General features: G+C 39.1%; 1 protein-coding gene and 1 non-coding gene across 4 annotated transcripts in view; both read right to left on the bottom strand.

The window, feature by feature from the left end:
* stim2a (tromal interaction molecule 2a) overlaps window positions 1–21443 on the bottom strand; it is a 30912-nt gene extending 9469 nt beyond the window's left edge. The window contains exons 1-9 of one of the 3 annotated variants that reach the window (XM_036583573.1): window positions 21035–21443; window positions 20867–20908; window positions 18613–18748; window positions 16951–17081; window positions 12260–12374; window positions 11434–11545; window positions 8545–8660; window positions 4137–4314; window positions 1638–1815 (exon numbers count right to left, since the gene is read on the bottom strand). In XM_036583573.1, the coding sequence (XP_036439466.1) occupies window positions 1638–1815; window positions 4137–4314; window positions 8545–8660; window positions 11434–11545; window positions 12260–12374; window positions 16951–17081; window positions 18613–18730 (948 nt within the window). In that variant the 5' untranslated portion in view covers window positions 18731–18748; window positions 20867–20908; window positions 21035–21443. Of the gene's footprint in view, window positions 1–1637; window positions 1816–4136; window positions 4315–8544; window positions 8661–11433; window positions 11546–12259; window positions 12375–16950; window positions 17082–18612; window positions 18749–20699; window positions 20816–20866 lie in introns of those variants that run through there. The other 2 variants (XM_036583572.1, XM_036583574.1) reach the window with 2 other exon arrangements.
* Window positions 21444–25977: 4534 nt separating this feature from the next.
* Window positions 25978–26051, bottom strand: trnai-aau. Its single transcript has one exon. It is a non-coding gene; the product is annotated as a tRNA-Ile (tRNA).

Genomic DNA, 26051 nt, shown 5'->3' on the forward strand with positions numbered 1-26051 from the left:
AGGAGACACTGCTGTAGTTTTGAAAGTGAAATGTTTTCCATTCTTGTTTGATACAGGATTTCGACTGCTCAACAATTCGGGGTCTCCTTTGTCGTATTTTTCGTTTCATAATGTTACAGTGGCTTTCAGAGGTGTTTCTGAGCTCATGCACTGATTTCCACTGCAGAATCATGTCTGTTTTAACGTGTTGCCGTCTGAGGGCCCAAAGATCTTGGCAGACCAATACTGGCTTTCAGTCTTGTTCCTTGCATACAGATTATCTAAATCTTTTACTGATGTTCTGTACTGTAGATGATGAAATTCCCAAGTTCTTTGTTATTTTACATTGGGAAACATTTGAATTGTTGCACTATTTGCCCACAAAGTCTTTCACAGAGTGATGAACCCTCCTCATCTTTACTTCTGAGAGACTCAGCCACTCTGAGATGCTCTTCTTCTACCCAGTCATGTTACTGACCTGTTGCCAAAAAACCACCAGGTGTTTTTTTAGCATTACACAACTTTACCAGCCTTTTGTTGCCCCGTCCCAACTTTTTTGGAACATGTTGCTGCCATCAAATTCAAAATGGGTGACATATTTTTCAAAAAGCAATAAAATTTCTCAGTTTCCACATTTGATATGTTGTCTTTGTACTATTTTCAAATAAATATAGGGTTTAAATGATTTGCACATCATTGCATTTTGTTTTTATTTACATTTTGCACAGCATCCCAACATTTTTGGAAATGGGGTTGTATATTGCCACTGTTCAAAAGCTTGAAATAATTTTGCCATATATATGTAAACAAATTTGTAAACAGCTGTAAATATTAAGATATATTTAATAAAGGACAGAGCTGTAGATGATTCAATCATAATCAGTATTGAGAATGACCTTATAATTAATTAATATCTAAAATACATCATAGTCAAAAAATGGTGACCAAATTTTGCTAGTCAAATTACTATACAATGTTTGCTTTTTATTATGTCATAAAGTTTTTATTAAATAACATGAACGTATATAAGAAGTGACTCAAAACGTTTTCAGTTTGTATTCAATTTTACATTACATAATTATTACAATAGAAGTACAATGTAATAACATAATAAATTTATTTGTATCCACAGATTTTAATTATGTGACTTTGTGGCAAAAAATGGGCCAAAAATAACAATAGGATGGCAAAATAAGACTGTACACACAACAGTAACTGTACTTCAAACTCAAATCATAATAAAATATTTCCTCTTCTTTTCACACAAACACAAATGTGGGATAAATTGAGAGTTTAGGTTCAACCTTTTCCACACAGTTTTTCACTGAACCATTAAATATTTTTAAGCTAAAATTACAGCATTTTCAATTGCTGGCAGTTTCTAGAGGTTAAACAGCTGCAAATAACCTTAGACTATTAGAGGTAACTAGAATATCTAAAACAAAAAGAGTTTTTAGATGTGCTCTAATTTTAATTTCAAAATTTAAAGTGGAGACTGAATTTTCAAGTTTCAAGTTTTCGTCTTATCTAAAATTCGGCATTCTAACTCCATACTGTTGGCAGAAGTCCTTTGCTTGTTTCAGTGAGCTGTGAGCAGGGAAAAAATATGAAATTACAAAACAATAACTGAGGTTTGTAAAGACAACACCCACGCTGACCTGTTCGAGTTCCTCCTCGGCATAGCGGAGGCGGCTTAGTTCGCTGACGGCTCCTTTCCGGAGGGCATGGAGCCGGTTCGCTTCCTCCTTAGCTCCCTCAATCTCGTCCTTCATCTTCGCCTCCAAGAACTGCTTCTCCACGGCTACGGTGCGCTTCTCCTCCTGAGCTTGCTCCAGCCTGAGCAGCACCGCAAACAGACACGACGGTGTTGAAAGTAAGGTCCAGTTTTTATGTCCCTGATTCTGATCTGAGTGCTTTATTATTGAGTATCAGCCAATAATGAGTCTCATCTGATATTTGTATTTTGGTTGATCACACAGCCGTACAGTGCACAAATCACAGTTGGTGGTTTGGTGTGAAGCGCTCCGTTCTGGAGAAACTTTCAGAGTTGTTCACAGTGGTGGTGATAGGAACCAGACGTCCACCTCTAAAAGCTCCCTCACAGAAAGCTACTACATGAAATTGCTATGAATTCTCAGTCTGATGTCTAAGGCATTGTTTTACGATGGTTTGAGAGGACTTTGGCCTTAAACTTCATTCGTGGTCGTGGGATACAAGTAAACCATCATCAACATTCCATAAAAAGCTCAGAAGACACTGTAGGTTCACTGCTGGTTTTTGAGAGTAAATAAAATGTCTATATTTGTGTTGCAGTCACGATGACCCCTGGTTCCCATCACCACCACTGAGATGAATTATGCTTAATTAAGTCATGCTTTAATATAGTCACATTTTTAGTATATTCATAGTGTGTCACACTCTGAATGGACATGATTTGTTTTAATCATTCTTTAATGTAGTTATGTTGTAACTGAAGTTTGAGGGGAGGAGCATGGCTGAAACCCCTCCTTCTTTCAAACCAACACCCTATAGATTCACATCCTCACCTTTTGTTCCCGTGACGAAGTGTTCGCAATCCCCACCGCCACCCCATCTCCTCCCCATTCCTCAGTCCTGCATCAGTCCTACTACAGCTATGAGGGGGATCTGGCCTTCTAGCTACAGGCAGAAGCTGCTCAGAACTCCAGCCCAAGTTCTCAGAGTTCTCCCCCTCCCTCAATCATTCTCCCTCATACTACCACCACATGTTGAAGGCATGGTCTGAACTCACAAACAGCATATGTAACACTGACTTATAATCCAAACTGACTGCCTGATCTACTGAGTTTACCAATGAGTTACTTGTCCCTCAACCCTCCTTGGACTCCATCTCCCAGAACCTTCTGGGGGATCACGTGACTCCTGACCCTTCTGCATCGCTCACAGTCTCCTGAATACTGATTCGTTTCACCTGTTGCTTATAGTTAGTGTTAGTATAAAGCCCAGGGCTTTTAGAGATACTCATTGCGACGTAGCTCTTCTTTTCACAGAGCTTCTGAGTGTTTCATTCCGTTGTTGTGTATTTCTGGTTCAGACTGTTTCCCCTGTTTTTCGACTCTGCCTGTTTGCGTGACCCTTTCGGGCTGTTTGCCGATTGTTATGTTTGTCTTTTTGTATTTTGTGTCTTTTTTAGGATTTGACCTGTGCCTTGACTGTGTATTGACTACGAATCTGGATCTCGATTCAAACTGTAAAGCCTCTCTTTCCCTTTTTACCCACGAGCGTCTGACTCATTCTGTCACGTTACATTACTTCAAAAAGCTGCATTAAAATCACTTCATTTTTAATTTGTCTATGTGAAATAATACATTTTTAGTGCTTAGTTTAGTATTTTCAGTTGCTCTTACATGCAAAGATGGATTTCAGTGCCCTGTTACCATTAGCCGCCAACAGACAAAATATTTTCACGGGGCACTTCAAGGGGTTTATATAGCTGATAATGAGACATTCAAATATGCCTAGTTATTTTAAATCAGATTGGGATGTTCCTGATCAAAAATGCAGTGGTTCAGAGTCATTCAGAGTGGTTTGGTGTGAAATGGTTGATTGTAGAGACTCAGATTTCTTTACAGCGGTGGTGACAGAAACCAGGGGCCGTCACGACTACAACACAAATACAGCCGTTTTATTAACCATCCAAAACCACCAGTGAACCTACACGAGTCTTCTGAGTTTTATATGGGATATTGATGATGGCAAAATAGTGGAAAATCTAAAATAATACGTTTTCTTTGGGGACTATTTTGCCTCACAATGCCCTGCATATTATGTATCCCTCCACCATGAATAGATTTGAAGGCCAAAATCTTCTTAAAACAATCGTAAAACAGTGTCTCAGACATCAGGCCGCGTAATTCTAACCATTTGAAGCAACAGCTTTCTGCGAGGGAGCTTTTAGAGGTGGACGTCTGGTTCCTATCACCACCACTATGAACAATTATGACTCGGTAAGTTTCTCTAGAACGGAACATTTCACACCAAACCACTCCGAACGACTCTGTTTACATCTTAACCACTCATTTATGCAGAAATGAAATAGGTGGAAATCCCTCCACGATGTTCAGTGAACTCTGAGATACTTCATAGTGTAAGGATGGAGAAAGAGAGATATTCCTCACTGTTCCTGCAGGTCTCTCAGGCTCTGCTCCGCTCTCTGAAGGCTCTCCAGATCCTTCATCATCTTGGAGATGTGCTCTTTGGACGCTTTGTTCTGCGCCTGGGCAAACAGGCAGCCCCCAACCCCCATCACCACGGAAACAATCAGCAGAAGGTCCTTCATCCAGTTGTGTGGTGGCCCTGGACGACAAACAGATGAGGAAGCATAAGGTTTCTAAGCTTTGCAAATATCTCTTTATGCTGACCATTGGTTCTCAGCTACAATACTGGAGGTCAACACGTTTCACATTTGACCTGATATAAGGGAACTCCTTATACAGTTTCCCCATTACCGCAAGCAAATAGACTTGCATATCGTCGCTGTCCAATGAAAACGATGTATCTCCATATCTCGATTTTTATTTTTCTACATCATTTCATCACACCAGCTGTCCTTTATGTTGTGTGAAAATTTCATGATGAATGGACCAATAGAAATGCTCTAAAATCACTTGGAATAAAATCTCTTTACATTAACTTACATTGAAAGGTTAGAGTGTTTTTGTCCTCTCCTGTAAAGTCACTATTTTGGAGATACTTGTTTTCCTTTGGATGATGATTTGGATGATATGTGGTTTCTACACTGCTATCTACAACACGGATTCCAAAAAAGTTGGGACGCTGTGTATCTTTTGGTTCAGCCTGCTATGCCACTCATGTTGAACAAAACAAAACAGAACAATGAAGCGGTGATGATGCAGATAAGTAAAAATTGCAAAAAATGGAGATACATATTTTTTATTGGACAGCGACGATATACAGGTGGTGCTGTAGACCTTGCTGTGTCCACTTACTAAAAACATTATCTAGCTTTCATATGGTGATGCCTTAAAGGGGAGCCAACATGCTTTTCTGTTTTTCTTTCCTTTCTTTTAGTGTGATGTAGCTTTTTGTGCATGTAACAGTCTGTAGAGTTACAAAGCCCAAAGTACATGGCAGAGGGAGAAACTCTAATAACTCCAATAGAAACCACTTTTCTCAGCTGCCTGGAATGTTGGAATTCCAATCCTTTTCCCTTGTTACAACATGATGCAATCTTGTAACACGATCCTTACTGCAGCCTACCAGCAAGCTCGACACACCCTCACACTACACCCAGCAACTACTGGCGGCCATGAAGGGTTTGTCCAGTTTTGTAGCCGTGTGGAGAAGACGCTGACCTGACTTTCAGGACCGGATTCTGGATCAAACTGATTCAGCAGAACTGACACTGTTGGAAAAATAGCCCCAGCAGTGTTTACAGCTGCTCAGGAGAATAGGGTCTGTCTGCAGACCGCAAAACAGGGGCGGAACCACTTTGGCTTTCTTTTTTTACCAATCAGAACAAAATGGGTGAGATGACTAATCAGAGCATCAGTCAAAAATCAGACTCGTCGAAAGACACAGGAGCTCTATTGGAGTGTTTTAGACAGAGGGTGAATTGAGAAAAATGTGTTTTTGGAAGATTGAAGCATGTAATGCATACATGGAATGCTGGCATTGCTGATTGGATGAACAAACAAACAAACAGGCCACAGGCAGGCAGACAGATGAGCTTGTTTAGTAGCTCATTTATCCCTATTGTTTAGCTTTCTCTTTGACTTAAAAACTGACCGTGAGAAAAACACAGCTTTCATTAAAGCTGTGTGAGCAGAACAAGTTACATCAGCCTAATGATTGGTAAGGGCAGTGCTTATGAAAGCATGACCCAAGATTAGGAACGCCCAGTTTAAATCGAAACAGGAGAATTTTGAAGGAGATCTATTAGCAATGGAAAGTTATTCATAGGAGAAATTTTGTACATGTATACACACTTTTATGTATATATTAGGAGCCAACAAAAGCAAGATTAACTCAATTAGAGAGAAATCATAGATTTAGAATCCCTGGGGCTTTGAACTCATAATCACACTCTCATTTTAAAAAATTGACTCTTTCAATACCATCCTTTGGAAAGTTCTTAAGGGAATCCTTAAAATCCTTTGATATAAAAAATTTGAACATAAGCTAATGAGAGATTTCTATGTGTAAAATATTAAATATGGTCATATGATTCTAAAAGGCAGTGTTATATTAAACATCCAGAAAAGTTTGCATGAAATAAACAAGAAATATAATAAAACACAGCTTAAAAAACGCAGATCTGAGAACTGCCTGGTTGTGGCCTCAAATTCCAGTGAAGACCCTTTGACATCCTTTTGTCAGGCCTGCTAGGGTCTGTCTGCAGACTGCTAGACAGGGGCAGAACATGTAGGAGTGGAACAACTCTGGCTTTTGACCAATCAGAACAAAAGGGGTGAGGTGACCAATCGGAGCACACTGAACTCATCAAGACCCAGGGGTTAATGAGAGATTACTACAGAGACAGCTTGAAGTGAAGATCTGCAGTTAGCATAATACTAATTGGTGGAATATAAGCTATATTATGTGTTAGCCACCTTAGCCTTGCAGCCAGTGCTAGAAGCAAACTTGAGACACCAAACATGTCTTGACTGATCTACTACACTCTAGGTTGGAGTAAAATTTGGCGTAAAATTTTGGCCAAATTATTCGTTTTGCTTATGAACCATTCGGTGATTAGAATTGAACTATATGTGTCCAGGGTTAAGTACTGAAAAGAGGGATTGCTGGTCAGTTGGCTCAGAGATTCAGTTGGCTCGACAGGTTGTCAAAGTAGTGCCTTAAATATGACGAGCTATATTTACCAATGACATTAAAATAGCCAAGGTTCTTAGAGGCCAAGCTGGCTGCTCTTACCTTCAGTCGTGTCACTGAAGGCTGATCTTCTACTGCTTTACGTTCTATAAACATGTACCCAAAGAGAACGCCTAGGGTTCCTTCAAAACAGCTGGATTGTAGAAAGAACCAATTGGCTTGATGTTTTTGAGAAATTTAGGAGCTGAAATTAGATTCCAACAAAATTTTCTACTAACAATTAATTAATTAATTTTTTCAGGTTCCTATATCTCTTATTTTAATAACGTGGGCAAGTTAACTTAAATGGTCAGGGTCTGCAGCCGGTTGTAGACTTCTATTACTTCTATAACCTCCTCATTCTGAATGTCCAGTGTACTTAATATTTTTATTCCAGGTATTGTAGCTCTACAGAAGCAGGTATATCACCACAATCACTCCTGTGTGTTTGTACAGAACTCAGTCTTCCTATTGCTTGATCATTTTATAGAATGTTTTCTTTTGTCTATAACAAAAACAAATACGGCAGCTGGCGGGCTATAACACTCACCGCCTCCAAAACCAAATGAAACACTGATCAATTGTAATGTCCAGTAATCTGGACAGTTGGACTCAGTGTAGTAAACCATGCTTTGATTACACAATGCAGTCATTCAGGATTTATGTTTATTTTGTTAAAGGAAGAATCCTATGTTTATTTAGGAGTGACAGCAGATGATATTCTATGAATTTGGGGCTAATTTCAATGGATTTCACTGCCCAGTATACTGGACACTAGAATTAGGCACATTAAATCTGCAAGTTTTTGAAAGATAAACATATATATCATCGGCATTACAAACAACAAACTGAACATTATTTCTGTCTACGATGTTGGGCCAGTGTATAAAATGTATATAATATGTGTAATATTACACCAATCAGGCATAACATTATGACCACCTCCTTGTTTCTATGCTCATTGTCCATCTTATCAGCCAACCGCACAGATGAGCTATCGTCTCTGACTTTACATCTACAAGGTGGACTGACAAGGTAGGAGTGTCTAATAGAGTGGACAGTGAGTGGACACAGTGTTTAAAAACTCCAGAAGCACTGCTGTGTCTGATCCACTCAGACCAGCACAACACACACTAACACACCACCACCACGTCAGTGTTACTGCAGTGCTGAGAATGATCCACCACTCAAATAGTCCCTGCTCTGAGAGGGTCCATGGGGGTCCTGACCACTGAAGAACAGGGTAAAAGGGGGCTAACAAAGTATGCAGAGAAACAGATGGACTACAGTCTGTAACTGTAGAACTACAAAGTGCACCTATATAGTAAGTGGAGCTGATAAAATGGACAATGAGCGTAGAAACAAGGAGGTGGTCATAATGTTACGTCTGACTGGTGTATTTCATAACAAATCATAATTTGTTTTTAAATTGTCCAGTATTGAGACTGAGGAGGATACTTTAACCCTTACATGGCCAGTTTTATTATACACTTCTATAATCTAAGAATAGTTCAACCAGTTTGCACTGAAGTCTCTGTAGGTACTGAATAATAGCCCTTAGTATGTAAGAAGTCTGGTATTTTAAGGGGTTAAGAATAACTCAGCCATAACTAGCTGCATGTCAGCATTTTGAGCTTTTAACCAAAGATCTCTTGATGGAACAGCTCTTGAATTGGGCTGGTTTTTGTTGGTACGTACTGGTGGGCGGTCCAAACAGCACAACATCCAAAGCCTTGAGCTTCAGCTTGTGCTTGTGCTGCTGGTCCTGGATCTTCAGGTAGGTGCTCATAAACGACGGCTCGTTGGACGCAATCCTGGGTGCGAGAGAAATTGACCTGATGAGCTTAGTCATTCTGCACATTTTGATGGTCAGAAGAAGCTGTCAGTGCAAAGAAGAGGGTGAAAGTAGAGTATGTAGACTTTTCTGTGATTCATGTTTATAAGTCATTTAGAGAAGTATTTGGACACTTTAATGAACTTTAATGAAGTTCTTTAGGTTATTTCATAAAATGTTTAACAAACTGACATTTATTTTAGAGAAAAACACTTTTAGCACATCGCACTGATGGTGGGATTCCTTGTGTGGAGAGAGCCTGGAGAAGAACCCCAACCAGGCTGCACTAAGGCTACTGTAAAACAGTCAAAAGTGGAATGAGCTTGTGTTCATTGATGGGATCATGAGCTCAAAAGTGTACAAAGATATTTTGGAGGCAAAAATGCAGACGTTTGCAAATTATCATCAAAATTATTATCTTATCAACACAATGCGTTATCCCAAAACATTAAACACAACATGGCACTACTGTCCAAATACTTTTGGGGGACAGGGTGCAAAGTAAATAGCATTTCTTTTCCTCATACATTTGCATTTGAGAAAAGACTGGGGACATAGGGACATATTACATGCATAAGCACTGAATAATGTACTAATAAAGCATTATTGTATTGACAATTTAATTTCAATTTATATTACTGTTACACAGCATCACTCACAGCTAATTCGTAGTCACGAATTTCATATATGAGTTCTAAGTAAGATTTAGCTACATACAGTGATTTTATAACACATGCATAAGCACTGAATAACATATTTGTAAAGCAAAACTTGAATATCTATAAACTGCTCATGCCTGTAATCGTAAAATGACTCGTGATGTTTTATGATGTAAATGACTTTGTATGATCTATTGACTATTATAATGTAGATGCCTGGTTAAAAACGCCATTTATTAGTTCTATGAATACAAACCCAATTTCAAAAATATTGGGACAGTATGTGAAAGGCTAATTAAAACAGAAAGCTGTGATTTATAAATCTACCATAAATCTACTTTGATCTCTATCAAAAACAGTACAAAGACAAGATATTACATGTTTTATCAATTTTGGAAATATAAGCTAATTCAGAAAATAATGCCTGTGACACGTTCCAAAGAAGTGTTTTAAAACTAGAAATGCTGCGAAATGTTCAGAAAACAGTTTAAAAGAGCTGATGTTATCATGCTTGGGTACAAAAGGAGCATCCAGGAAAGGCCGGGTCGTTTATGAGCAAGGATGGGTTGAGACTTCTTCACCAAAAAGGCATCAGCAAAAAAATCCAACAGTTTAAAACTTGCATTTCTCAGACAGGGACGGCATGGATTTTGGATATTTCACCCTCAAAGGTGCAAAACATGATCAAAAGATTCAGGGAATCTGTAGAAATCTCTACGCATAAAGGAACAGGCCAAAAGCCACGACTGAATGCTCGTGACCTTCGACCCCTCAGACAGCACTGCAGTAAAAACCAACATGTTTCTGTGATGGATATCACCACACACGCTCTGGAAGTTAATGTTCAGAAACGCCGCCGACTTCTCTGGGCTGAAGCTCATCTGAAATAGACTAATGCAAAGTGGAAACATGTATTGTGGCCTGCTGAGTTGACCTTTTAGATCATTTATGGAAATAGTGGATGTTGTGTTTTCCTGGCCAAAGAACAAAAGGACCAGCGTAAAGTTCCTCCTGTACCGACTTTTTTGGAATGTGTTACAGGCAAATTTGGAATGAGCGCATATTCACAAAAACAATTAATTCATGCGGTAAAACATCAAATATTCTGTTTTTGCTCTGTTTTCAATTTAATATAGGTCAAACAGAATCTACTAATCACTGCTTTCTGTTTTTATAAACATTTCACACACTGTCCCAACTCTTTTGGAATTGTGTTTGTATATTTCTTCTCGGGTTACAAAAAGTGCAAAAGTACAATTCTATTAAAAAGACTAGCTTCACATCTGAACAACTAACAGTGCATTCTAAAGTAGCGAGAATGATTCACCAAAAAAAGCACAATATCTATGTATTCATTTGTACTTATATCTATTGTACTAAAGTAGAAATACTAACAGGGAATTTTAACTTTTACTGGAGTACCAACAGCATTTTACTTGGGTACAAAAGTCTTGCATCTTCATACATATGAAAAAAAACTGATTAGTTCGAAGGCAACAAAATAAAAATGTATACATGGTGTTATTGACTAAGCCTCTGACTTATACATTCCATTACTTGGCAATGATGCTTCATAACAGTGTTAAAAATGGTAGAAATGTTTGTTACTTAAGTTTAAGGCCCCTTATGTCAATACAATGTCATTTCTTTCATAAAACATCTTGCTAGTAGTGATATGAGCTGATTATTTTCAGGTATTGCCATTGAACACATACATACTACCTACATAGGTACTTCCTAACACATACATGATACAAGTACTTGTTATGAAGTGCCTATGTAGGTAGCCTTTAAGTTGTAATCCAAATTACTGTCAAAAAGGTATTTCTTTTAAAATTGTAACAGTATTAATTAAGCAAGGTGGCTGATGGTAGAACAAGTGTCAAAGAATTCAGTGACGAATTCTAAACACCACTACGTGAGGTATCGACTCAAAGCAAGTCACAATGATCAGTTTAGGGTTAATCACACTGTGATTCATCTGGATTAAGAGTATTTTCTCACCTCTCCTGAAATCATTTCCTGGGTGCGCCCCTGACATCACCTGACCAATACAGATTTTGCAGATGCAGGCTTCTGATTGGTTTATCTCACCTGGGCAGGGTGTTTCCATTGACGCGGAGCTCTTTGAAGCTTTTCTCGTACTGCGGCAGCTCCACAAACTCCCGCAGCCAGCAGAGCACATCCTCCTGAGTCCAGTTATGGACTGAGAGAGAGAGAGATTCCCTATTATTCCTTACTTTTTTTGTTATCCATCCTCTAGTCTATTATCAGGGAGTAGTTTCTGACCACAGAGCTGCTCTTGGCTGGACATTTTAAGGTAATGGACAATGCTTAACCTCTAAATGTACGCCTATGTAGTGGACTATAATAGGGGTGTTACTAATAAGTTACACAGTGAATGGATGTACAATGTAGGTGTTTCTAATAAAGTGGCCAGTGAGAGGAAGTACAAGATAGGTGTTTCTAATAAAGTGGCCAATGAGAGGAAGTACAAGGTAGGTGTTTCCAATAAAGTGGCCAGTGAGAGGAAGTACAAGATAGGTGTTTCTAATAAAAAGGCCAGTGAGAGGAAGTACAAGGTAGATGTTTCTAATAAAGTGGCCAGTGAGAGGAAGTACAAGGTAGGTGTTTCTAATAAAGTGGCCTCAATAAAGTGGCCAGTCAGAGGAAGTACAAGGTAGGTGTTTCTAATAAAGTGGCCAGTGAGAGGAAGTACAAGGTAGGTGTTTCTAATAAAGTGGCCAGTGAGAGGAAGTACAAGGTAGGTGTTTCCAATAAAGTGGCCAGTGAGAGGAAGTACAAGGTAGGTGTTTCTAATAAAGTGGCCAGGGAGTGGAGGTACAAAGTGTTTCTGATAAAGTGGCCATGACATCCAGTTTTCCATGATATAGGCCTCTTGCACAACACAAACATGTACCTTCTGAGGACTTCCAGCCTCTCCACAGCTCCTCCACCGTGATGTGCTGGTCTTCTTGATGCAGTTTACTGTGCTTATTGGTCTGCTGCTGTTGCTGCATGTCCTCTATAATGAACTACGGGCACAGGGGAGAGTACAACACACACATCACTACAAATTCTACAACAAAAACAGCTACAGTGCCCTCCACAAACATTGGCACCCCTGGTAAACATGAGCAAAACAGGCTGTAACGAACATTCTTTATTGCTGATCCTTCTGATCGTTCATTCATAATATTAACAAAAGTCTAACCTTTTTGTAGTAAAATGATTGGAAAAAAACAATCTTTTCAATAAGTAAATATTTTTTTCTCAAATCTGTGTGCCACAATTATTGCCACCCCTTCATTTAATACTCTGTGACCACTCTAAGTCTTCTCCTATAATGCTTAGTGAGACTGGAGAACACATGACAAAGGATGTAAGACCATTCCTCCACACAGAACCTCTCCAGATCCTTCAGATTCACACTGTGGACTCTCTTCTTCAGCTCATCTCACAGGCAAAACCTTCATTCTGTGATCAGCGAACCATTTTTGTGTTGATTTTTAGGTGTGTTTTGGATCATTGTCCTGCTGGAAGATCCAAAATATGGCCCAGTTTATTTCTGCTGGCACTTGATGGAGTCTGTGATATCATGTATCCAAATAAACAGCCCATGGCCTTTGGAAGAAAAACAGCCCCACAGTATCACAGACCTACCACCATACTTCACACTGGGGATGAGATACTTTTCTGCATATCTATCTTTGTGTCCACTCCAAACTCACATCTGGTGTTTGTTGCCTCTATTTTGGTCTCATCTGACCACAGAACACAGTCCCACTGAAACGTTCCGATAAAGTCTGACAAACTGTAGGTGTTTGAGTTTACTGGTCCTTGATAGCAGAAGCCTTCTTCTTGCAACCCCTCCAAAAACACTTGTGGTTGTATAGGCGGTGGTTGATTGTGGTTTGGGAGACGTTGTGACCCCAAGACCTAACTAATGTCTGCAGTTCCCCACCTGGAGATTCTTTGTCCAACTGAACAATCCTCCTCACTGTGTGTGGGGTCAGTACAGATATATGTCCTCTTCTTGGCAGATTCTGAACATCTCCAGTTGTTTTTAAACTTCTTAATTCTTGCCCTGATAGTGAAAAATGGGCTATTTTCAACTGTTAAGCCACTTTCTCATAGCCATTTCCTGATTTGTGCAGCTGTACATTGTTGCTGTTTTCTCTGGTCTTTCTGAAAGTGATGAGTGACTGAGGGAATTTGTCCTGTGTTTCATCTTATATATATTCCCCAGTGAATTAGGAAGTCATGGCTGACCATTTAAGTGTTCTTTATCACTCAGGTGAACTTTAAATCATAAATATGAATGGGAATATACTTCATTTCACTCTTAAGAATTTCTAGACGAAAACAATTGTGGCGCACACAGATTTAAGAAAAACATTTATAGATCAGATTTATATTTTTCTTACAGTCATTATACCTTAAATAAAGGTAAGATTTTTCCTAACATTTTGAATGAAAGATCAAAAGGGATTAGTAATTAAGAATGTTTTATAGCTAATTTTGCTCATGATTACCAGGGATGCCAATATTTGTGGAGGGCACTGTATTATGTCTAAAAGTATCCAGACAGTCCTTCTAATGAGTGAATTCTGCCCCGTTCTGCCTGTATAATCTCTATAGAAAAGCACTGACCAATAGAATGAGCCTAAGGTCACCATGCCCAATGCCAAGCATGGGCTAGAGGGGTATAAAGACCGCCAGCCTTGGGCTGTGAAGCAGTTAAACTCTTTTACTTAAGAAAAGTAAACCAATTGTATGTGTGAATTTCTTGCACTGTTCCACTTTCACACACATTTAAATAAACAGCCAGAGATTTCACTATTTGAGTACAAATGCCTGAGGAAATGATGGGTCTTTTGCATGTTTTTCAGACAAAGATGGTGTTTGTGTGTTTGCGAGAGTGAATCAGTTTCACAGTGAGTCAGAAAAACAGAGATAGAGCATGACTGACTGGCTGTGAAAGACTGTGGACACTCGTGTGTCTTGGAATGTGTCCTGTAACAGGACCCTCCATGTGATGGCCTCCGGCATGTCCTTCATCTCAGCCCCCCTCACCTGTTGCTATAGTGACCAGTGCGAGAAACCCAATCCCACCCAGATACACAGCGTCTGCTTTCATGCTGACCAAGAACCAGCTCCGTTGGTCACTATCCACGTCCACTAATGGGAACACGAGGCTTTTAGAGCAACGGTGAAGACATCAGAACTATGAAACAACACGAAGGAGGTGACCAAAAACAAGTCCAAAATCAGTGATGAAGTGGTCTAGATTCTTCAGCATGTCCTCTTTGCCCTGGTGCAGCTTTTCACACTCTTGATTGTTCTCTCAAGCAGCTTCACGAGGACCCACCTGAGATCTTCATGCTTAATGGCTGTCTAGAGTTTGACTTAATTAACTTAAACTAAATTTAACTTAAAATCCTAAATCTCGTCGGTAATCACTCAAATTATGGCACCTCACCAGGTAAAACTTATCCAGCTCCAGCAGGACTTTAGAAACTAATTTTAAGCATTTCAACATTATATCCAAATGTTTGTAAAGCCCCTATTGGAGCTGGATTAACAGCTCCAATAGGGCTAGTTTTAGCAGAGGAGCTCCAGTAATGTAAACTGTGTATGATTTGACTGGCTGATACGTACAGGATCTGTGTAATTTCCCCAAATTACCCCAAATATGGATGTTCACATCAATAGTTGCTGGCAAAATGAAGCCCAAAATGTGACACTGGATGCAAACTTAAAGTGAAACTTAGAAAATGCCGCCCAACAAGACAGAAAATACACTGCCTTGTGAGAGAAACTTTCGAGATATTCAAGATATATTTTCCTTCTCTTTGGAATTCAGCCATCAGCAAAACTGTCGCAGCGCTTTACCCTAGTTTTGTTAACATCACTGTGACATTGATTTGAACAGGACTACTGTTACTGGGGGAGCTCTGGGTTCAGTCAGTTACAGAAGGCAATTCACTCTGGAACTATTACTCTGCAGACTTGGAGAAAAACTACAGATACTGCAGATTTGGATTAAAATTTCATTGGTAATTACTCAAATTGCAGCACCTCTCCAGATAAAAGTAATCCAGGTCCAACGGGGTTTAAGATTATGAAAAACTTACATTCAAATCAAATGGGTCCAAACTTTTGACTGCGCTCTTCAAGTTTGTTGGTAATGTGTGCAGTTCAAGCTCTTGTTGGACACTACACTGCTACTACATGCTTTACACCAGGGGTCTCAAACTCAAATAACATGGAGACCACAAGACAGGTGACCTTCTCCAAGGGGGGCCGGTTGAAATTCCTAGAAAGTGCCATATTTTTTTTCAAATACTCAGTTTAACTATATAATATATACACTCATTTCATAATAACAATTAAGCAACAGAACATGAGAGGGAGTGTGTTATCACAAGATAACATCACGGCTGTGATAACATACAACCTCAAGTGTTCTATTGCTTTTATACAACAGTTAAATAAATGAAGTAATAAATTAATAAACTGGGCCGTGAACGCGGAGTTTAACATGTTTTAATGTTCGCCGTTCCTTCACCAAATTATAGTTCCTTAACAACAGCTTGTTGCTACGTCAGAGTAACGAGCTCCGCCCACTCGCTGCACAGCCGGCAGTTCGTTCTCCAGCTCCTTACACTAAATTCCCAAACTGTCATCACCACTGAGCAGCTTTTCATTCGGTAGCTGTGACAGAAGAACAGCTAAACAACCTGGAATCAGCCAGAAATGAACCCAATACCATTCGCCAAACGTGTAGTCTGATCTTCAGAGTCTGACCAAATCGGACTGAGCCATGAAACTGCCGCAATATCAGGTTTAGCTCAGTTTTGTCAGTTTTTGCCAGATCAGTATTAATGTTGTTTTGTTCCAGCCAGTCTGTAAAGCATCTTACAGCCCATTTAGTTTGGCGAATGGTGTTGGGTTCATTTCTGGCTGATTCCAGGTTGTTTAGCTGTTCTTCTGTCACAGCTGCCGACTGAAAAGCTGCTCAGTGGTGATGACAGTTTGGGAATTTAGTGTCGTCTCATCTTCAGAGTCTGACCAAATCAGCTGTCGGTCAAATGTGATCTTAAAAGTGTCCATTTTCTGTTCGTGGCAAAGTAAGACGTAAAAATGTTCAAGCGTCTCTTACAGCTGTCAAAGTCGTTGCTTAGCAACGCCGTCTCAGCGGAGTGATAGTGTTTGTGAAAAACCTGTGATGTTATGGCGAAATAACAGCATAGTTAGAACGCTTCTCAACCAATCAGCTCACATGGCCAAACTAACTGTTGTATAAAAGACGATAGGCAATATTTACGTGCCATGCACTTCAGCACTCGGGCTCCACCCCTGTGAGTTCGTGTGGTCTACCGCTTCGTGGCTGAGCTGTTGTTTCTTGGCACTTCCATTTCACAATAACAGAACTTACAGTTGTCCAGGGCAGCACCAGCAGGGCAGCCACTTCACACACTGACTTACCCTCCTATGACAGTGCCATGTTTAAAGTCACTGAGCTCTTCAGCACAGGCCACTCTACTGCCAGTGTTCGTCTATGGAGACTGCAAGGCTATGTAGTATCTCTCTCTCTCCTTTGGTTACCTCCACACTCTCCTCCACCTCGATCCCTCCGTCCTGGTCATCGTCCATCTCGCGGTGGATGTGGCGCAGAGCCTCCAGGCTGAAGCGGTCCGCCTCCGTCACACACGGAGGAGTCACCTGCAGGCACGCATCTGGGGTCAAAGGTCACACACAGGGGTCATTGATCTGCCAAGGTTGTAGCACATTCTAAAGCAATTTGGCCGATCCCTCCACCGCAGCCACGACCATCCTACCTCAAATGTAGTGGATCAGCTAGGACATGTTTGGTGTCTTAAGTTTGGGTCTTTAGTGTTGCACTGGAGCTACGAGGCTAATGTAGCTAACAAGTAATGGAAGATATTAGTCACAGAATTAGCATTGTGCTAACTGCAGGCCTAACTCATCACATATTCAACTCAAACCTTGTTCAGTATCTCTAATAGACTTGATGATGTGGTTTCTGATGCTCTATGACACACTTTTATCTATAAACATGGGCTAAACATCTGTATTTAGCTATGCTAACAAACTTTAGTCATGTTTATATATAATGGTCATACAGTGTCAGAAACCACATCATCTTTTAATAATCTTTTAAAAGTCTATCAATGATTACTGAGCACCTCCAGCTCATGATTTAGGCATGCAGTTAGCACAATGCTAACTGAGGGGGTATAATTTCCCCTTAGTTTTTAGTTCTACTAGCCTCATAGCTTTGGACAAGGAAAGCACAGCACCAAACTATTGCTTTAAAGCTTTAAACATCAATGTGTTGAAAAACGTAAAATCAAGGTTCCTCAAGGGTTCATTAGTAAACATAACGGTTATGTACAGAACCAAGACAACCCAAAGAATCAGCTGAATGCTTAAATGCTTCTTCTTCATAACGCAGAACCTGTTTTCTTTAAAGCCGTGGTCCTCAGGGGCCCCCAAAATGTGGATCATCTAGGGTCCCTTTTAGACCCTTTTAAAATTAGTTAAAGAACCTTCTAAAAACAAAGAGCCTTTTTAATGATCTGTACGGGACCCTTTTCGCTAACCCCCTTAAAGAAGTTTTTAAAGGGTTCCGTAGTAAAGGCAGTGGCTACGAACAGAACCACGACAACTCAAAGAACCATTTGAAACCATTTTAAGCCCATTTGAATGGCTGTTTGGCTGGTTTTCTCCATGAAGGAGAACCCGTTATATATGGTTCTATAACAAACTAAAATGATTCTGTTCTTTTATAAAACCTTCATAAAACTGTGTTGATACTGTACCGAAGCCTCTTTGCTATAGAACCTTTTAAAACAGGTTCTGCTATTGTTTCAAGCCACAGAAGCTTTTTTAGAGCAGTATAGGACCCCTCTGCTAGCAATCTATATGTACTCCCTTAACAAAGGGGGGTTCTTCAAGGGTTCTTCTGTAAATTCAATAGTTACATATAGAACTATGACAATTCAAAGCAGTGTAGGATCAATTTTAATGATTCTTTGCATGGTTTAGTGGTTCTTCTTCATTATGGAGAACTTGCTGTACATTGTTCTTTGAATAATATCTTACAAATGGTTCTATATAGCATCAAAAAAAGGGTTCCGCTATTGTAACAAAGCTTCATGAAAACACTTTTTGGTGCCTTTTGCTAACATTATGCAATTTCCTAGGCAGTTTAGTGTTATTCTTGCTAGTGTTGGAGAATCTTGCCTATTGTAGCTTGACTCGGTTCCTTCTTTATCCCAGCGGGCTGCGGCTCATCACTGGAGTAGTCGCATCTCACTGGTCCAAAGAGTGCCAGCAAAACCGTGGCACAAAAGACCAGCATGGTGAGTCCCGGGTGAGTCTGTGAGCCAGAAAACATTTGTTCATGTTAGGAACATCCTAGTCCTATCGGAAAGACTTTGAGGCATATTTTATTGGACCAGTATCAGAGATCTTGATCTTAAGCCTGATCTGCACTCCGTTTACACCTCTGTTGTAGAAGTTAGGAGTGTGCACATTTATTTGGGTACTCAATTAGTCATTCCAAATACTGTTGGGTCACTATTCAGATATTCATCACATTCTATCACAATGAGAAACGGTACGTTAAAGAGAAAAAAAAGCAACAGCATTTGATGAAAGAAACACCGTGCCAACGGTCAAGCATGGGGGATAGATCTATTATGCTTTGGGGTTGTGCGGCAGCCAATGGCTCAGGAAACACTGCATGTGTAGATGGAGGAATGGGTTCCACTAAATGTCAACAAATTCTGGAAGCAAACGTGACACAGCCAGTCAAAAAAAAAACAAAAGCTGAAAAGAGGCTTCTACAGCAGGACAATGATCCAAAACATACCTTAAAATTCACCATGAACTACTTCAAGACATGCAAGCTGAAGCTTTTAGCATAACCTTCACAGTCACCTGAATTAAACGTCATTGAAAATCTGTGGGTGGATCTTAAACATGCTGTGCATGCAAAAATGTTGCAGAACTAGAAGCGTTCTGTAAGGACGAGTGGGTAAAAATTCCAAAAACAAGAATATAAAGACTCCTAGCTGACTACAGAAAGTGTTTGCAAGCTCTACCATGTAACAGAGCACCATTACTATTTTTTGAATTAATGACATACAAAGTAACTGTTCATTAACATTTGAAGAAAATTATTTTTTAAATACTTAGCCACAAAGGTTTTGTTAATAATAATATATATATTTTTTTTATTTATGTATCACTTTTCATGCCGATGGCAGCTCAAAGTGCTTTACAGACAGGTGATAAAACATAGTTACACAAGAAATCACTAGTATTTATTTAGAATCAGAAGAAAATGAAACATCAAATCAAAAATTGTTCACTTCTTTTAACTTCAAATACTAACAAAATTGTCATTTGGCTGGGGTGCCCAAATTTTTGCATACAACTGTAAATTTCTGCAGTGAGGAACTGTTGTAAAGTAGTTGTGAAGATGATCAAATGCCTTTGTAAAAACAAAAATTTGAGTCCAGGTGGCTTTTCAACAGCAAGAACAAGAAATAGCTGTTTTGAATTTTAGAACAGCTCAAAATTTGACAGTAGCAAATTTAACACTTATTTAACTTCAACATTTATTTACCACATTATCTTTATGTTTGAATGAATGTACTAAGTTTAACGTACGTGAAGTGCGTAGCATACTGCTGTATTATTTACAAAAAGACTTTTAAAAGAGAAAAATCTACTCGTTAATTTTTTTAATTTGGTTACTGTAGTGGTTTTTGCATCTGGGCTAAAAACATTTTTTGCATTTGCTTTTAATTAAAATACAGTTTCATGAACCCATTTTAAGTGTTCCTTGATTGTTTTATTATATCTTAATTTCATTCTGGTGTATACATTTTTTATAAGGATTTTTGCTGCAGTTTATAGCACCTTTCAATTCTGCATTGCTGATTTATACTAAAGCTACTTTGTGATACTTTTCAAGTACTGCTTGGTGAAAAGCTATAATTGGAGGTTGGTGGGGGAGGGAGGGGGTGCTGTTAGCACCCAAAAGGTTCAGGAAAATATATAAAGTACAATTTGGCAAAAATAGATTTTTTTTTTTATTCCTCAACTAAAATTGTTTTCCCAGAGAAAAGAAGTCTGATCTTGTTGAGTTATTGTAAAATTATGTATAATTCTGTTACTTGTAAACTGAATTTTAAAGTAAATGCAAACAATTATTTATTTGAGAGCAGGAAAAATAGAAAATAGAAAAAAGTAATCCATAAAAAACAAAAAAATGTGAACTTGAAAAATCTTGAGAACGCCAGGAATTTCAGATTACTCACCAAAACGTACTTCCAAAACAAAATTTCAATTTTAAAATGTTGCTCCAAAATGGGTTTAAAAAATCATTTTCTGAGTGAACGCAAAGTAATCCATCATGCACTGTACCCAAGTTCCACAGAAAAGAGCTTTTAAAAGTTGCGAACAGAAGAAATTTTGGTTTCCTCACCTAAAAATTTTTTTCCAGAACAAAATGTGTAACTGTCCAGTCCTGTTTGTTAACAAAATAACACAAAAAATTACATCTAAGTGATCTAAACAGAAAAACTAATCCACTGAAAATCGAATCGTTTCCAAAAAAATTCTGTTTTGGCAAAATAATCTTTGAATTCTTTACCAAAAATAATCTTCCAGAGCAAAATGTGTTATTGTGGACTTAAAAAATGGTCTAACGTAATCCGTCAAGCATTCAAATCAGACTGCATCTTCAAAAAAAAAAAAACAAAATTATTTGACGTAACTTTTGGCAAAGTAGAAAAAGCAGTTTCAGAATTGGGTGAAAATGTACATCCAGAGCAAAATTCTTTAAATCTCCACTCTCGCTGAAATGCTATGAAATGTTGGTAACTGGCTGATAACAGAAGTCCAGTATTCCCGCTGTCTGACTGTTGTCCAGTGAGGGGTGAAGTAAACACTTCCAGGCTTTGCTCAGTAGTTTGCAGTGAAAAGTGAATTCCCTTCAGATCTCTGTGCCTGATCTCCAGCGTCCGTCTGCTTCCTCATGACTGTGAGTGTAAACTGCAGTGGACGCTGAGTGTATGTGTGAACAAGGGCTAAAGATAACCGCGCCGGCCCCTCGGCGTCCGCAGGGACCCAAGTAAAGAAGACTGTAGTGCTCTGGAAGGCTTTCTCGTTAAAGCAGAGCTGTTTTAAACCTGTTAGAATAAATCACCCAGCAATGACCAGCTGCATGCCTAAGACACACACACTCATGTTTTTATGCAATGTCAGGACTCAAGGTCCCCATATTTATTACACACATGCAAATACCTGTAGTAATAATACGTCTCCTATGTATCATATATTTAAGTGTCTATATATATATATATATATATATATATATATATACACACATGTATGTATCTCAGCACCTCATCTGACCTACAAACACCACAGGTCTGAGTGCCTGACCTTTGACCCTCTGAGCACAATGAACTGACAGGTGTTCATCTTTGATGTTGCCGATGGAGTGTTTGTTTATTCTGACCGTCAGCTGTCTAGAGAGCACCGACACTCAGCACCAGCTGACCGGAGGCTCCGCCCACCTCACTCTCAGCCAATCAGCACTCAGAGACAGTCCGCACCTCCTGTCCTGTTTCTCTTACTCTGATGTTCTGTTTCTCTCTAAAATGTTGTTTAAAGGGTTACAGTGATGAAAGTTTGGGGGCGGGACAATATTTAACCCTAACTATGGGAAAGCCGTTATATTAAATAAATAAAAAAATGTTTTAATAAAATTAATCTTTATTCTTCCATTTTACCCCACAATGCCTTTAGTATTTAACTGAAATGAAGAACACAATTACTATTGTTTTGCTACACATTTCATTTACCTCGATCAGGCATAACATTGTGTCCTTGTTTCTACGCTCATTGTCCATTTTATCTGCTCCACTTACTATATAGGTGCACTTTGTAGTTCTACAGTTACAGACTGTAGTCCATCTGTTTCTCTGCGTACTTTGTTAGCCCCCTTTTAATGCATTTTAAAAAATACCTGCTACAGAGCATCAAACCACAAGTTGTCAATCATGGAATATCCACTAAAATATGTAATTTAATCCATTTGTATTCTATTTTTTCACAGTTACCTCAGAATAAAGTCGGTCACACCAGTGACTTCAGCTAAAAGCTTCATATGAAATCATGAGCTAAATGAGAAAATCTCTGATAACTGTAAAGACACAGTGGACTCACTATGAGCTTTTCTTCATAGATCCTCAGACAACAGGTAAAAGGAAGTCGAGTGATGTCATCAGTGTGACTTTTATTTCAAAATAAGAGATTTTTTGTTATGCAGTAACACCAGAGACACGACTCCTGTGGAACTTTCATTATATATTTAATAATATTTATTTGGAATTTGTTTTCTTTGTCATTTAATTCATATATTTCATATTCATGTATAGATTATTGCAGTTGAATTTCTGAAAAACATGTTTTTTTCTTCAAAATATGGCCTCAGCCTTTACACACGACTGTGGGGACGAGCTCTTCTGTGGTGTTTTGAATTCTATATAACTGATTTAAAAACCAATATTGCTGAATTGAAGCTCAAGAAGGTGTAATTGCTGATATAACTTTATTTTAAAATGTAAATAAATTGTAATCCTAACATGTTTTTCAAGTGTGATATATCTGTAAACGCTAGGGACACAAAAATGGACGTTTCTGTAGAATGACCCATACGTTACATATGAAATTTGCTTGTTATAGTGTTTTTAAACATGCATAGCACCCACCAGTGGCTGACAGCTGTTAAACTTCAAAGGTTAGTAGAGTCTCCTTACCTGGAGATACATATTGAGTTTTGTGATGATTAGCCAAGCCTGTAAAATTCCTGCTGAAATCTGATTGGCCGATGGCAGCCATGCTTTCTTCCACATGATGGTGGGCTCACTGAACCTGAGCCAAGGCAGCGAACAGCAGCAGAATGCACAATTTCACTCAGTCTTCTGTTGCGTAACATTTTGTTGCATGTTATAGCGCCCACTAGCAATCCAGCTGCAGCACAACTGAAACCCTGTGTTTGACTCCTCCAGGGTACATGCCTGCAAAGTTTCGTAATGAGTGGTCAAGGTGGTTTTTAGTTAAAGCTGTATGTGTGTGATTTTACCAACATAAGCTCCACCACTATTTTGGGGGGTGCCTGGACACTACACAGTGATACTCTTCCAAAAAATGTTTGATCGTTATTAAAGTTTAGTGTTTTAGGATTCCTTTGACATGGTTTGGTAGCTCTAGGTGTGGTTTTCTAGTTTTTGGAGGGGTTTTCTAGTTTTCGGTGCAGTTTGGTAGCTCTTGGTGTGGTTTTCTAGTTTTTGGTGCGGTTTTCTAGTTTTTGGTGCGGTTTGGTAGCTCTTGGTGGGGTTTTCTAGTTTTCGGTGCAGTTTGGTAGCTCTTGGTGTGGTTTTCTAGTTTTTGGTGTGGTTTAGTAGCTCTTGGTATGGTTTTCTTCTTTTTGACACAGTTTGGTCATTCTTGGTGTAGTTTTCTAGTTTTTGGTGTGGTTTGGTAGCTCTTGGTGAGGTTTTCTAGTTTTTGGTGCAGTTTGGTAGTTCTTGGTATGGTTTTCTTCTTTTTGACACAGTTTGGTCATTCTTGGTGTAGTTTTCTAGTTTTTGGTGTGGTTTGGTAGCTCTTGGTGTGGTTTTCTAGTTTTTGGTGCAGTTTGGTAGTTCTTGGTATGGTTTTCTTCTTTTTGACACAGTTTGGTCATTCTTGGTGTAGTTTTCTAGTTTTTGGTGGCATTTTGTAGTTTTTGTGAGGTTCGATAGTATTTGGTGAGGTTTTTTCAGTTTTTGGTGCGGTCTGGTACTCCTTGGTATGGTATGCTAGTTTTTGTGTGGTGACAGATATTTTGAATCAGTTTTCAAATAGATTAGACATTGTAATTAATAACTAAATAGGTATTATTGGCTAACAGAGAATATTAATTCTCTCACAAAAGGTCGGCCTTAGTCTGTCTGCATAGGAGATTCTAGACACTGGAAAGCACCTGGGTTCACAGACAGGCCTGTGTGTACCTACTGACCCAGTGAAGAGAGGGGCAAGTTGTCCTTGAAAAGTAAGCAGACTGGTAAAAACCAGTTGAAACCAGTTTTTAGGAGTGAGCACAACATGCAATGACCAAATTGATGGACAAAGAGATGCACCTATTAGAGAATAAGCTAATAACAAAATCTGAGAAGTAAGGTGGGCGGATATCGAATCAGCCCAGATAAATGGTATATGAACTGCTGGATCACTGTTTGCTCAGTTGAGTCTCTCTGTGCCACAAGCCTTTTTCCCCTCTTCCCAACTCAGCGTCTGAAGACTCTTTCCTTTTTGACATGTTTTGAAACTTAGACCTAAAACAGTTATCAGTGAAAGTGTTTAGCCAGTATTAAAATATTTCTTTTTATTCATAATATTATGTTGGAGGCCTGAGGTTGAAGGGGATAGTCTTTGGTCCCGACAGTGGTTTGGCAGTTCTTGATATAGTTTGGTAGTTCCTGGTATGCTTTAGCAGTTTTTGGTGTCAGTTTTTTAGTTTTCGTGTACCCTGGTAGTTTTGTGTATTATGCTAGATTTTGGTGTAGTTTGGCACTTCTTGGTGTGGTCTGCTAGTTCTTCATACCCAAATTTCATCATGTTATCAAGCTAACCATGAATGAAATTGAATAGTCGCCAATTAGCATAACTCAAATGGCTATCTGCTGACTACTAGCTTTCCATTCATCATTAGGAACACTGGCATGGAAGCTAACAATGCATGGAAGCAGGTAGTCACAAATTAGCATGGGTCTAGAAGTTCTCGGTGTAGTACACTAGTTTTGGGTATGGTTTGGCAGTTCTTGGTGTGCTCTGCTAGTTCTTTGTACAGTTTGCTAGTTTTTGCTGTAGATTTAATAAAAAAACACATTTACAGCCTATAAATTGCTTCTTGTTAAAAAAAGGCTAATGCTTACCCACGTGAAGCTAAAAGCTGCTGTTACGGTTGCTGTGCTTTCTCTTTTTTGTTTTTAATAAGTAATGTACTCACAGCAAAACTCTTAAGCCTTGGTTCATGTTTAGGCACACGACTGAAGGTTTTGTGCAGATTTGTGCAGACAAGGGACAAGACTGCACATAAAATCGGACAAATCTGCCAAAAAAATCCAACCTCTCAAAATCAAGAGGGTGGAGCTACATGGTTCTTGATGCTTTTTTGCAGAGCTTACGTTTTGTAGCCAGGGGGAAAAGGAACTTTGTCTCTATGACATAAGGTTCAGGAGATATGGCCCAAAATGTTTAGCACTTCGCTACAGCGCCACCATCAGGCCAATAAGGCCGAGCTCACTCGCTCACCCAAGTCGGGAAAGACAACTACATATTGATCGTGTTTCGTGTCTGTACGAATTACAGCTTGGTCTGCATGATAACTTAGCAGAAAAAAAAATATAAGACGACAAATCATAATTACAATATAAGTTCATAATAATATATCTAATCATCATCTTACAATCACAAATGTACGGACTCAACCTTTGGAATCTGCATCTCTTTTTATTCATGTGGTAAATTCCTAAAAATTCCCACTGGCCCGTACGGGGATCGAACCCGCGACCTTGGCGTTATTAGCACCACGCTCTAACCAACTGAGCTAACCGGCC

This window comes from Colossoma macropomum, unplaced genomic scaffold (assembly GCF_904425465.1).
Source record: "Colossoma macropomum unplaced genomic scaffold, Colossoma_macropomum, whole genome shotgun sequence".
Classification (NCBI taxonomy): domain Eukaryota; kingdom Metazoa; phylum Chordata; class Actinopteri; order Characiformes; family Serrasalmidae; genus Colossoma; species Colossoma macropomum.